Source organism: Balaenoptera acutorostrata, chromosome 21, assembly GCF_949987535.1.
Source record: "Balaenoptera acutorostrata chromosome 21, mBalAcu1.1, whole genome shotgun sequence".
Lineage (NCBI taxonomy): Eukaryota > Metazoa > Chordata > Mammalia > Artiodactyla > Balaenopteridae > Balaenoptera > Balaenoptera acutorostrata.
Window position 1 is genome coordinate 34,611,447 of NC_080084.1, and position 13,924 is coordinate 34,625,370.

The 13,924-nt window shown below is 35.6% G+C and overlaps 1 protein-coding gene across 1 annotated transcript in view; it reads right to left on the minus strand.

The window, feature by feature from the left end:
• Positions 1 to 942: 942 nt before the first annotated feature.
• The window catches only part of VEGFC (vascular endothelial growth factor C), a 97,759-nt gene continuing 84,777 nt past the window's right edge, over positions 943 to 13,924 (minus strand). Inside the window, exons 5-7 of the mRNA XM_057537252.1 lie at positions 5,072 to 5,178; positions 4,435 to 4,768; positions 943 to 1,450 (exon numbers count right to left, since the gene is read on the minus strand). Of these exons, the coding sequence (XP_057393235.1) occupies positions 1,336 to 1,450; positions 4,435 to 4,768; positions 5,072 to 5,178 (556 nt within the window). The 3' untranslated portion in view covers positions 943 to 1,335. The remainder of the gene's footprint in view (positions 1,451 to 4,434; positions 4,769 to 5,071; positions 5,179 to 13,924) is intronic.

Sequence of the window (13,924 nt, forward strand, 5' to 3'; positions counted from 1 at the left end):
TGAAAACAGTGTTTCAATATTTTTAGGGCATCGACCTTCTAATCAAATATTATAAAAAATAAATTATTTTGTAGCAAAACATATAGATACTAATATTTTGTACTGTACTGAGTAGTCACCTATACCATTTAAAATGTTTTTGTTATATTAAACTTGCAAGTTTTAAAAGCCATTTTTACATAACTCTATAGATTCTTTTTTTTTCCTTTCAGGACTACTTATTTTTATGTATTTGCTAGTAGCTATGTATTTTTATTTGCTAGTAGCCATGTCCTACGAGCAAATAATCAATTCTCTGTCAACAAGCCAACCACTTATGTGGTTGCATTTATGTAGGCAAAATATTTGTTCCCGGAAAAAAAAATTTTAGTGTTCTGCCTTTTTAAAAAAACGAAACAAGTGCTTTAATTGTGTGACTGAAAGGTTTCCTTTTTAGCACATATGAGCATTTAAATGTCATTTCCAATTTATTTTATATGTGCTGGGTAGGAGCACTTCAGTTTATAAAAAGTATTTAGCTGATCAGAAGAAATTAAAAATATGGAAAGATTCTTTTTAAGAAAAATATTTTAAAGCCATTTTAATATATACTGAGCGCTATTATATCAGGTTAAGAGTCTGGATGCTCCAAGGGCACTGAATAACTTTCAATTGCATAACCATGCTAAGCAGACTCTCTTATAAGATGATATGTTTTCTATTGATTCACTTGGCTATAAATTCAAAAGTGTCATGTGCTAAAACATTTCTACTCATTAAATATATTAAGAGATGAACTTAAATAAAATTAATAGCAACCGCTGTCCCTCTGAAACTTTCTTTTACAGGATCATACAGCAATCAAAATCTGACATCCAATTAGAGAAAAAGGAAAAGGGCAGGGGGAGAGGACAGTTTTCATAATATCAAGTTTTGCTGATAGCGTAAGATGGTAATGGACTCAACTTACCAGCTTATAATACAATTTTCATTTTATTTTAAACATATTTTGCATGATATAAAAATATTGATCACAGTGAGCTTTACCAATTGTTATTGCTATAAAAATGAATGCAGAAACAATATTTTTAGTGGAAATAAATTATATAGTCATTATTCTTTTTTAAAATCACAAGAGAAAAACCTCAGCTGTTTGGTCATTGGCAGAAAACCAGTCTTTTAAGGAGGTCTTTTGCAGATGATCTCCAGTCCATTTCTGTAACATTATCCACATGGTTCAGGAAACTGACTTTTGTCTTTGTTACCAGGTCCCACAAAGTCTCTGTGTTCATAGTTCTAACATGGCAACACCGTTTTCCCATGACAGAAAAATGACGAACTAGAAAAGATACAATCTTAGTTCATATGTGGTCTTTTCCAATATGAAGGGACACAGCGACATACTTCTTCACTAAATGAAAGTCCCTGTTCACAATGCTTCACTCGATTTGTACACGGTCGTCTGTAACAACTAGGGGAACAAAGAAGGACAGACTTTTGTTAAAGACCAAGGAGATGAATTTGTTATGCTACAAATGCACTTTTGTGTGTTTCTATGTTTCAAACTAGAACAGAGTTACTCATTTTATCATAAAATTGTTCTCCAGTTTATAAATTGCTAAAGTTTGTGCCTGGAATTACCAAATTTAAGAGGAATGGAAAAACCTAAAAAAAAAAAAAAAAGTCTTGCTTGCAGAAATAACGAATGGAAGAATGAGGTGTTGTTAGCATTAGTTCTTTTGAAGTGCTCCTTGCTTCATTGATGAAAGTAACATAAAACAGAAATTCTGAAAGTGAATATTTAAGGTCTGCCGACTTAGCGTGATCACGTAAGCATGGCAGAATTCACAAGACTCTGGGACTCGTTTGGAACCCAAGCTTTGGAGCGATTAAGCCCAGCCATTCTGGCAGGACTGTGGTCCCCAGGGAGGGCCCCATCCTCACTCTTGGCTGGGCTGGCAGCTGTCAGCCTCCCTCCTCCACCCGGGCTCCACGTGAACACAGTGCGGTGTGGGGGGAGGGACTGGGAGAAGGAAAGGGACCGTGAGGGTCCCTTTCCTCCCACCCTAGATGTCCGGTTTCTAGTGGTGGCAAAAGGACAAACGACCCAGCAGCCAATACCATCAGCAGCCCTGTGGTAACAGTGAATGGGAGCCATCTTTGAAGGATCTTCTGGAGGATGAGTATACGTAACATGGGGCAGTGGGGATGGATATAATGCAAGAAAAATGCAAGGTGACCTGGAGATCAAACATGCAACACAGGAAAACTACAGATGTGATCTTGAAACAGCATTTCTTTTACTCCAGAAAAGAAAGCATATCTAGTTAGAATGTTATTTATTTATTTTCAGTTCTAAATACAATTACATTATTATAAGGCCACTGGTATTCCTTTACTAAAGAGATACAATTCTCAATGATCAATGTAAGTTGCTGATTAAGGCAGTGAACCACAGAATGTATACTCTGCCTGCCACAATTTTGGAATAAATAGGAAGAGAAAATGAGTATATATGTTTTCAAAATATTAAACTACCTTTTTTGCTTCAGTATATGCATAAAACCTGGAATTATACACTTAGAAAAATGAACATGGGGAGAGAGAGAGTAAATAGAAAGCCATTAAGAAACAATGTATGCAATGAGGAGAAATACAATGACAGAGATCTTTTCTACTAAGTTAATATAAGAATTCTGTAGAAAAATATGGCTGGTTAGTTTTATGTAAACAAAAATTTCAGGTTTTTCATTGTATACTGGGTTTACTCGGATTCAATATGAAAAAATGGTTTCATGATCTTTAATAAGATTTAGTATCTATACTCTGCATTTTTGAAATATTCTTTTGGTGATTAGAGTAGGATATGCAAGTAAAATTGGAATATCATTGCCCAGAATATTCTAAAGAGGAAAAACAAGGATTCCTATCAGGTCTTCTGAAATGATAATGGAAGAAAAAAAATGTCATTAATGAGATACCTAGATTCATGGAAGTCTCCTCATGCAGTAGCTAACATGTTAGTGTGGACAAAATCATCAGAAAGATTAACTGAAGTGGGAATACAAACTCTTGAGAATCAAAAAGAAGGACACTTTATTTACTGAAGATAAAGGTAATGATGAACATTCATGCAGATACTAAATTGTAAATAAATGGAAGTATTCATGCAGATACTAAATTGTAAATAAATGTAAATAAATTGTAATTATTTACAATCATAAATAATTGTAAATAAATAAATGTAAATAAAGTTTTAAGTCGTGTGTATAATCATCTGTTGAAAGGGTGTTATCATCATCTGTAAAGAGTGGGTGGAAGAAGAGAACCCAGTGAGAACTCCAGTGATGGACAGCAAGTGGTCAGAAAACCTAAAGGACAACCAGGAAAGCACAATGTGGTCTCACTCAAAACAGAGGAGAGCCTAAAGAGAAACTACAGAAAGGACAGGTTTACAGAAAGACCAAAGTGTCCATCGGTTTTGACAATGAAGGGTCTACTGAACTTGATCGTGGAATATTAGGGCATAAACCAGGTTCCAGTTGGTTGAATAAATGAGAGATGAAAGAGGTGAACAGATAAATGCCACATGCCTGGTCTTGGTGCAACTCAGAAGACAAGGACAGAGCTTGGTTGCTACAGAATGCTCAAAATCGCAGTGAGATGCCAATAAAATAGAAAAAATTGAGGGGGACAAACACTAGAGTTGAGGACATTGAAGGTATGGAAGGGAGAGGGCGTGAGTGGTAGAGCGAGATGCTGAAGGAGGGTGGGAGCAAATGTCAAATGCACAGGTCTGTCTTATTCTCACATCAAAGAGGAGGAGGTTCAGGGGTTAACAATGAAAGTGTTTGAGTCCAAGAAACTCATTTTTTTCTGGTGAAGAAGGGAGCAGAATCAGGTTTAAGGAATGTCTTGAGTAACCTCTAACAATGTATGAATTTATTTCTCTGATTCCATTAAATATTCTACTTCGCTTAACTATTTTCATTTTTAGATACAATTCCACAGTAAATGGTATCATCCTATCCTTTGTAAAGCTTGCACATGTTCTGCACTTAGAACAGCTGTACAAAATTACATCTGATGGCATCATCATTTTGTTGGGGGCAGGTGTGCACTACCTGGATATATTTTGAAAATGCTCCGCAAGTGACTGTCCTATGCATCTGTTCTCTAACTCATGTGGAGAGCTACTACCTTAGTCTCTGGGACAAGGATTTAGTGCATTCTGAGCTTGGATCTGGTTTTGGTTCCCAGGACTCCCATCTTACTTTTTTGGGAGCAAAGTCTCACAAAAATTTAGCATTGGTTACAAAATATCAGAATTCATCTTCCAGAACTTAACTAGTTCCATTCTAACAAAGAACCAATATTTTGGTTGAGAAAACTGCTTTGCGTTGAGAAAACTATTTCCAGTAAGAGAAATGAATACTGTTTATGAAGATTTCTTACCTGCATGTTTGATGCTGAAACTTCTTTCCTTTTAAGAAGCATTTCTGTGGAGTTTCTGTACATTCACAGGCACATTTTCCAGGGTTTAGGGGTTGATTTCTTGGGCAGGTTCTTTTACATACGCACTGGCATGTGTTTTCGTCAAATTCTCTGTTGGCCGCACACGAGCTGGGGAAGAGTTTGTTTTTACAGACACACTGGCATGAGTTTCTGTCCAGTTCCTTGTGGGGTCCACAGCTGGAAGGCCAAAGCCCCCCTCTGCAGACGCACTGACAGGTCTCTTCATCCAGCTCCTTGTTGGGCCCACAGATGTCATGGAATCCGTCTGCAGAGTCTAGACAAACACAGTCAGGACATCTTTACTATCCCTTACTTGGTTCTGGGTGTGGTGGGAAACAATAAAAAGCCTTTAAAAGTGTTTTCATTTCCATGTTGTTCATTAAAGGGTTGTGCACACACACAGGTAGGTTCCTTTACAAAGAAGTTCAAAATAATACCAATACGAAGCAGAAAGTGTCCTATTTTGTAGTGAGTGATTTCAAAGCATGAAAATGAATATTGTACATGTGATTTTAATATTGCAATATTTCTTAATCAAAATAGAGACATTTAGTCTTTAATATAGCATTCGGCTTACCATCTCCAACATTAGAGGAAAAAATAAAATCTTGCTGAGCCAGGCATCTGCAGATGTGATTATTCCATATGTAATCTGTGGGGCACGTCTTGTTTGCAGCCTGGCATCTGTGGGAGAGATGGGTTAAGCAAGAGAATAATTGTTACATGGAAGGGATCATCTCTTTTCTTACCTATGTGTTACAAAATCAACAATGCTTGTAAAAAAGCATTAAGATGACGTAAGAATATATAAAATGAAATGCAAACATTCCCTCTCAAACTGCTCCCACCCACAGGTGCTGTCAAATTCTAATCCCAGAGGTGACCACAGTTAGTGGAATGGTCTTATATCATTCATTCCAGATTTCTATCTTTTTAAGGCAAATACATTTATTTGTATAATCACATACTGTTTTACTTCGTGCAAAAATGGGATAAAGCCTTTTATACTATTCTGAAATTTCCTTTTTCCATTAAACAATATATTATGGACCTCTTTATATGTCATTTCATGAAGTTTGCTCCATCATTTTTACTGGCTGCATAGTGGTCCATAAATGGATGTGCTATTATTTATTTTATTAATCTCCTGTTGGTAATCATTGGAATTTCTTCCAATTTATGGCTTTTTCAAACAATTCTACAGGAAACATCCTTATACATGCATCTTTACGGCCTTATTTCTGAAGCACAGATGCCCATAGCTGTAAAGGGTCCATGAATACAGACTTCCCACTCCTCGCTCCACAGAAAGGAATCAAAGACCATGTTCTTTGTTGTTATTCTAGTTTTTCCTTCCCTTCTTCCTTCCATCTTGCTTATTTATTTAACTAAAAATCTGAACATATTGGCTTCAAATGCTCCTTTGATGTGCTAATTGTCTCACTGTTGCCTAACTGGGACCCCTTTGTGTTGGTGCCTGTATGGCATGACCCCTTTATTTTTCCAGCTTCTCTGCTTTCTGGGATGGACAGATGCCATACACTCATGTTGCCCGTTTTCTCCCCCATGCCTGCATCAGCCATCCCTTCAGGGAGCCCCAATTCTCTTTTTTGGATAAGAGCATTATTATATTTGGGGGAATAGGTTATTGATCTTAAGCAAGAAATACCTGTACATATTTTTAGGCAAAAAAGTTCATAGTGCTATTTCCAAATCCAGTTGAACATTACTGGGGTTTTAAATTTAGTCCTTTGACTTCAACTAATAACTTCCACTAAAATCTTGGTTTCTAACCATCTTTGCTTAAATATAAGTATATATTGAGATATTTGCTTTATCCTGCAAATACTACATGCTTTTTCTTTTCAACTCATTATTTTGAAAGTGGAAAACATTTATGTGATTATCAGAGTTAAAATTATGAGAAAAAGTATATTCAGAGAAGGTCTTTTGGATTCATATCTCCAGCATGCTGTTTTAATAGTTTTTGGTTTATATCATCAGTGTTTCTTTTTGCAAAGAAAAGATGTAAGTCTATATGTATGTATTTTTTTCTTATTTTTTTACACAGAAGATAGCATCCCTTATACACTGTTCCAGACCTTGCTTTTTCACTGAATAATATTTCCTGGAGAACATTATACTTTCCTAATAATTTGAGGTATTCCTGAGAGCAAATCTCTACTCATTACATATTTTTGTCATTATTTTCTTGGGAAGTCATGAACATGTTTCTGTTCCACATAAAATCTAGACCGTATTTATCAATTTGCCAAAATAGTATCATTGCTTTTTAAAATTTACATCCTACCCAAAACTTTAGCAGCCTTCCATCAAATAAGAAGCAGTTATGTGTAAGTGTATAACAGCAATGCAATTAATCCTGGCTCATGAAACTCAAGTCACTCTTCTGTCTATCAACGATGGTGAAACCATTCTGGCTACGCTGTCCCAACATTGACCTATATGTGGTTTAAGTAATACATTCCTGATACCATGTTGGTATCAGGTGGGTACAGTGCTGTTGCGGTCGCGGTAGAAAAGCATGTTTAATTTTGCCAACATGTGATTTATACTGCCGTTACTTAAGCCAGTGTTTTTCCAGCTGTTAGCTGCAACCCATTAGTGGATCTTGAGCTCAATTATATGGGCTGGGAAATGCATTTTTCAAATATAAAAGAATAGCATATAATAAAATACGAACTACTAGGGTACACGTGGTAAAGAATGTTTTCTGCAACTTTATTTCAATTATATATATATGCATATAAATATTTTTGAAATGTATGTAATGTGCATGGACAGACACGTGTGTATAAATATGCATATACAACCCCACACACACAACCTCCCTGTCTCCCATGTGTGGTGTATGTGTGTTTGTGTATAGATGGTTGCAATGACAGATGTATTTGTTTTAGTTACAGTCATTAAAGTTGACAAAACACATCTAAACTATTTAAATGGGAAGTGTCAAGAATAATCTCCATCACTAGCCTAAGTGAGGTTGGTGAAAGATAAAATCTTCAACTGCAGGAGTATGTGTTAATGTGTCTGTGCTTACGTTTAAATATGTATGCAAAATTGCTTATCCCAAACAGGTATGAAGCAAAAAGAATTTCCTCTCTCTTATGTAGTGAAGAAAAATATAGTTTTCTAATATTTCATATCTTCAGAAGTATGAATTCAAAAGTATGGACTGTGTGTAGAAATGTAGGAAATGACATTTCTGGAAGTGTCATAAAAAACAAGAAGGACTGGGCTTCCCTGGTGGCGCAGTGGTTGAGAATCTGCCTGCTAATGCAGGGGACACGGGTTCGAGCCCTGGTCTGGGAAGATCCCACATGCCGCGGGGCAGCTGGGCCCGTGAACCACGACTACTGAGCCTGCGCATCTGGAGCCTGTGCCCCGCAAAAGGAGGGGCTGCGATAGTGAAAGGCCCGCGCACCGTGATGAAGAGCGGTCCCCGCACCGCGATGAAGAGTGGCCCCCGCTTGCCGCAACTAGAGAAAGCCCTCGCACGAACCGAAGACCCAACACAGCCAAAAATAAATAAATAAATAAATAAATAAAAGGAATTATTAAAAAAAAAAATAATAACAAGAAGGTGCCTTGCCTAGTTTTATAGAATTAAATAATGATTTCATAGTTCTTTTGCTTTTGAATGTTCATGATAAAAATACGGCCTTCAGAATAACACTTTCAATTATGTTATACCTGAAATGTTTTGCTAACATAAACTTTATATTGCCAACTAATTATGGTTTGCTCAAAGTGAATTAAATATTTTAATTTCTAATATTCTTAAAACAAATTTCTAGAAAAATATGGCTTCAGAAACTTTGCCAAAAATTAAAAACTTCTACGCATCAGTGTTAACACACAATTCAATGCTGAAATTTGGAATTCTGCTAAGATACAACTTAATTAAAGAAACATATATTTGACTATACTTCAATAAAAAAGCATATTTGGATAGAATATATTTTTATAATTACTTGAAGTTCCCTGCTCTAAAAGTGAATAGCATCTTCTTAGTGTTTAAAGCTTCTCATGTGAAAAGATGGGAGAAACAATTTCCAAAATATTGTTATGTTAGAATGAAAAGAAATGTTTTCATGGTGGATAGAAGATTTAGCACAACTTACTTACCTTCTACACATCTTAATTTCCAAAGCATTTTTATCCTATTGAAATTTCTCTTTGAGTTCTGAATATTAACGTGTGTAAACATATTTTAAAATTTTATAAATTAGTTATCTTGTATACTGTTTTTATAAAACCTATTGATTCAAAGGCACATTTTGTTTGCATAGAAAAGCAGAACATTGTGCAATTATTTGTGAAGTAGATTTATGTTGAGAATCGTATGTAAATAGGTTAACTTTCCTACTTTTCCTTTCCCATCCCTACACACACTAACACATCCACAATCCTGCTTATCATTTGTATGGAGGGTAAAGATGCTTTTCTAAGAATTATTTCATTAATTATTTCAAAACTTCACTTGGCTGGTTTGGTAGCTATTGCTTTTTGCTAATTAAAACCGGGGAACAAAAATTTAATGGTTTGTGTGTTAGAGAATAACGAGTTTAATGATTAAATCAATCTTATTTTGCCATTGATCTTCCTTTTGAAATGCTAAAAGATTAATCTGCTCCAAATATGTGTTAGGTTAAATTCTACATATTGGGTAATAATTACTAGCTCTTGTGCATTGAACATTGTAGTAGGCTATTTTGTGCATTCTATGTTTTGGACTCTCATCTTACTTTTTGGCACTCGGGTTTTTATATACTTGAAATTCCCTGACTCTCCAAATCAATATTTAAGGAATGAAGACATACTACCACCTTTATTTGGCATTAGTTAGAGCTGAGCTGAAATGTTATTCTTTTTCAAATAACTATAATCTTGGTAATATATTTCTAAGTGGAAAAAATGAACTGCATCTTGATTTATATTAAAATGGTTATTGATATGATTTACTAAGTATCTCTTTAAAAATATTTCATAGGTTGCTCAAAATGAATGTTGACATTAATTGAATATTAATTCAACTTGTAGCACTCAATGACTTTTTTAAAAAGCAAATTCTTTCTATGGAGATGAACTGTGCTGTTAATTAATCTCATTGGAAGCTCTTTTAATAAGGTGTCTTTACAACATCCCAGCAGATTAAAATTCTGCTGATCATGTGGCATCTATAGTCCACAGGTGTGTTCTTCAAATAGCCATCCTTTGCTAAGTCTTGTTAAAAGTGGTGTGTGATCCAGTAATATCAGTTTGAAAGCACGTACTACGAGCTCTCCTTTACCCCTTCCAAGGAGCTGCACGTCATTCCGTTGGACATCCAATAAGATGCTCTTGTACTCCATTGTGAAAACAGTAAGGGGAACTCCGACTACATAATTAATTTTGAAAAATATCAAAATAGGGTTTTGATTTCCTAACGGCCAACTGTTGATGTCGTTTGAACTTCGCCCACTATGATCAACATCACTCAAACCTGTAATACATTCCGGGTTAATATCAATCCAGACCCTTTTTGCTCAAGATTGCTCTCAGCATAGGAGGTGGAGGGGCAACTATATTCTTTCATTTTCAGAGCCACAGAGCCCTGGGCAAAACCAGCGCCCTGGTTTCAACAATTTTATTCCAAAAGTCTTTGAATTGTTGTGTTCATCTTGAGTTCATCATGCGTGGCCCTTGAATACACTCAGCAATCTACACAGATGTTGATTTGCTTATATTTTTGCAAGAGTGGTAAATATCAAATGAAAAGTGGTTAAGTAAAAATGGCCTTGATAGTGAATGTTATTAAGTAGCTTCTTCAGTACTATGGGTAGAAATCAGAATTATATTCATTTTAAAGGCTCTATATAAATTGTCTTAAAAAAGGAACATGTTTAACAAATATATCTAAATAAAATGCATATATTTATCATACCTGTTATTGATTTTTATTGATTTCATGCTAATTTGTGCTTACGTCTGCTTATGTTACTTTTTTGCTTGTGACTGGAAGAACAGTGGATGGAGTTGGGTTTGTTAGGATATTAAAAAAATAGTAATTATGTCTGATTAATGAAAATCCATAGTTTTAATCATTTTTCTAGACTTAATAAGTGAAAGGCTAATAGTTGCATTAGTATAAAAAGTGGGCTTAGACATCTAACCTTTCACTTTTTGTGTGAATATAAATGATTGTTTTAAAGCAGGTACCTGCCACATACAACAACCCAGCTACCATCTGAGACCTGGATATAGAGCATGAGTTATGCCGTGTAGTCATCGCTTGGCTAGCTGCGTGCAGGAGCGCTCGTTTTTGAGTTGCATGATCACTAGAACTGGCGCACAGCAGCACAGGATGCTAGGATAAGTCTAGAAGCCTAGGTGGTTTCCTTTTTTAAATTTTTAAACTTTTTGGATTTGCTTGGATATACAAGGTTGAGAGAGGTATGGTAGGTTGAAACAATGGAAATCTAGCAGTTACTCTATTTGTCAGTTTGTCAGTTTTTATCGCTATATTTAACTTGAACTAACAGAATTAGAACAGAGAAATGATAAAATAGTAACCAGGAATTCAGTAAAAATGTCCTTCAATAGCCACTGGTCTCATTATTTCATCACAGTCACAGCTCAATAAGAAAGCAAAACCAAAACCCAAACAATGACAACATGTGTTGAGGGCATGAGAGTGTCGCTACGACATCAAAATGACTGGTTGAGGGCAGCGTTTCGGGGAAGGGAAGTAGGACTGTACAGGGGTCACGAGGGCAGTGAGACATTCTGTAAGACAATATAATGGTGGATACCTGTCATGATGCATTTGTCAAAATCCATATAATGTGCAACAAAAAGATACTAAACTATGGATTTTAGTTGATAATGTATCAGTATTGGCTCATCAATGGTAACAGATGTACCACACTAATTATACTCCAATAAAGACCTATTTTTTAAAAAAAAGATGTTAATAATAGGCGGAACTAGTTGGGGGAGAGCGATGGGAACTCTCTGCTTCCTGCTCAGTTTTTCTGTAAACCTAAAATTTCTAAAAAAGTCTATAAATTTTTTAGAAAATGATCGGTAGATGTGGTCTAATAATACGGACATTTATTAAAAATAATCATCAATGTGATCTGGGTAAACCTGACATTAAACGTCACAAAATCTTTGATCTAATAGCCCCTACCTGTGGGTAACATTACAGAAACAACCTAGCGCAGAGGAGGTACTGATGAAATCGTCTCAGTCATATACATTTTGCTGTCATTTCTACCAGCCAGTCAGCAAGCCATAGGGATGCTGTGCTCTCGATTATTAACTTTTAGAGAGCAGAAACCAGAGAGCCCGAAGACAGGCACGCTATACAGCATGGCTGGCTTCCTTTCGGAAAAAAATACGCTTCAGGGTCTGGGATCTCTTACCTGAGTTCATATCATAGGCGCTCATTTGAAGGTGTTTGACAATATTTAGATGATGAGCTTTGTAGGAAAGAGGATGAATAGACATATGAATTAAGATTTCAAAATTAATTGCATATGAACCTAGGGCTTGAACTGCAAAGAGGATATTTTCAGGGAAGAATAAAAATTCATGTTTTAAAATGCTGAAAAAAAGGGTAGTTTCTGATCAACTGGTGCTAGACTATGTCACAGTTTAATTGGCAGGTAAATTATCTTCACATTTCTGCTCTGAAATAGTTTATTAAAATCAACACGCTATTCTGTTTATCTCTATTTTGTGTAAAGCAACAATGTACAATCTTGAAATTAAAAGGGAAATAATGAAAAATTAAAAGGAGAAAAAGAAAAACTCATGGATATTCAAGTTTCTAAGCATTAGGACTAAGGATCCATTGTAACAGATGAACAGTCCAAAGACACTCAGATTCTAAATCAAAGGTTTTCGTGGCTGTAAATCTACTCTGTTTGTTGAAGAGATGAACTGTCACAAGAATGAAGTTTCCCTAATAAACCTGAATAACTAACTTCTTAGAAGCAGGTATGCTTTATTGGGTATCTTAGTAAACAATGTTAACACTTTTGTAAAAGAAATAAAGGCAGTAAACAAACTCACAAATTAGCCTTCAGGCTAGATTTGTCAATTTTTTTTTTTTTTTTTAGATTTGTCAATTTTTGCACCTTTCCTCACCCTTCCTTTGTCTTTCTCACCATAACATGACTCTCCCCCAAAGACTGATACAGCTTCTTTATCAGGCTGAAATAATACATATCCTCTATCTTTATTAACCATTAAAACAACTCAAGGTGCCTTGGCCATGGGGAGCAACGTCTTGTCATTTCTCTTCTCACAAAACTCCCTATGCTTCCCCAATGCCTGTACAGAGGCAGAACACCACAGGCTGGTGCTCAAAGCTCCAGAAGCATAGTCTCAGCACTGCCTTTGTAGTTTACCTTCTACTGCTTCTACAGATTTAAACCCAGTTAAATTATTCGAGTCTATTCATTCTCCCCAGAACGTGTTATTTTCTTTAGGATAACTTTAGGAACGTTGTTAATGATAACCAATTAACTAACCAATAAATTTACCACTGGGTAAAATTAACTTCAAGGCACTTGTCTCTCAAATGTGACATCTCTCTCCTTTGATTTTATTCTTTTCCTAATGCTTGAATATTGCCTTCCCTATAGTATAATGTCATAGAATAATCATGAAAAAAAGATCTATCCATCCAATGGAATACTATGCAACTGTTTAATGAACAAACTAGGCCCACAGAAATCAATATGATTACATCTATAAAACATACTGTTGAGACAAAAACTAATGGCCCAATTTTAACACAAAAATTTAAACACACAAAGGTGTACCCTATAATCTCTTGTGGTATGTTAATACATGCACCTGCTATAAAAATAGCAAAGCACGAATGAGAATAGTACAATTTCTGCGTAGTGGTTACTTCTGGGAATCAAGGATGAAGAACGGTGATTGGGGCTTTGGGTTGTATCTTAAGTGAATATGACAAAATATTTGTTAAAGTTTGAATTGGGGCAGAAAGATATGTCATTTTTTTGTCCTTTACTGTATGCTTGAAGTTATTGTTTTTAACTTCAAGAAGTTAAAAATGCAATAATGACTGCACCCCCAAAGGGATGAACTGGCTCCTAATTTAGTTTGAATCTCTGCTTTCCTACATTTTTAGTTGTGTGACATTGGGGAAAGTTACTTGATCCCTCTGATTCAGTTTCTCATGCGTAATTGAGACTTTCTCTCTCACTCTCTTGCTTACCCTCTTTCTTTCTCACCCTCTCTCTGTACGCCTAGCACATAGTAGGTCATTAATAAATGCATATGTTATCTCTGTATCACGTCCTTCAGGTCCTGGAGTCAGTCCTAACCATTCTTAAGCTTTTTCTGATATTTGATCTCTCACCACTCCTTTCCTTCAACTCTTGTT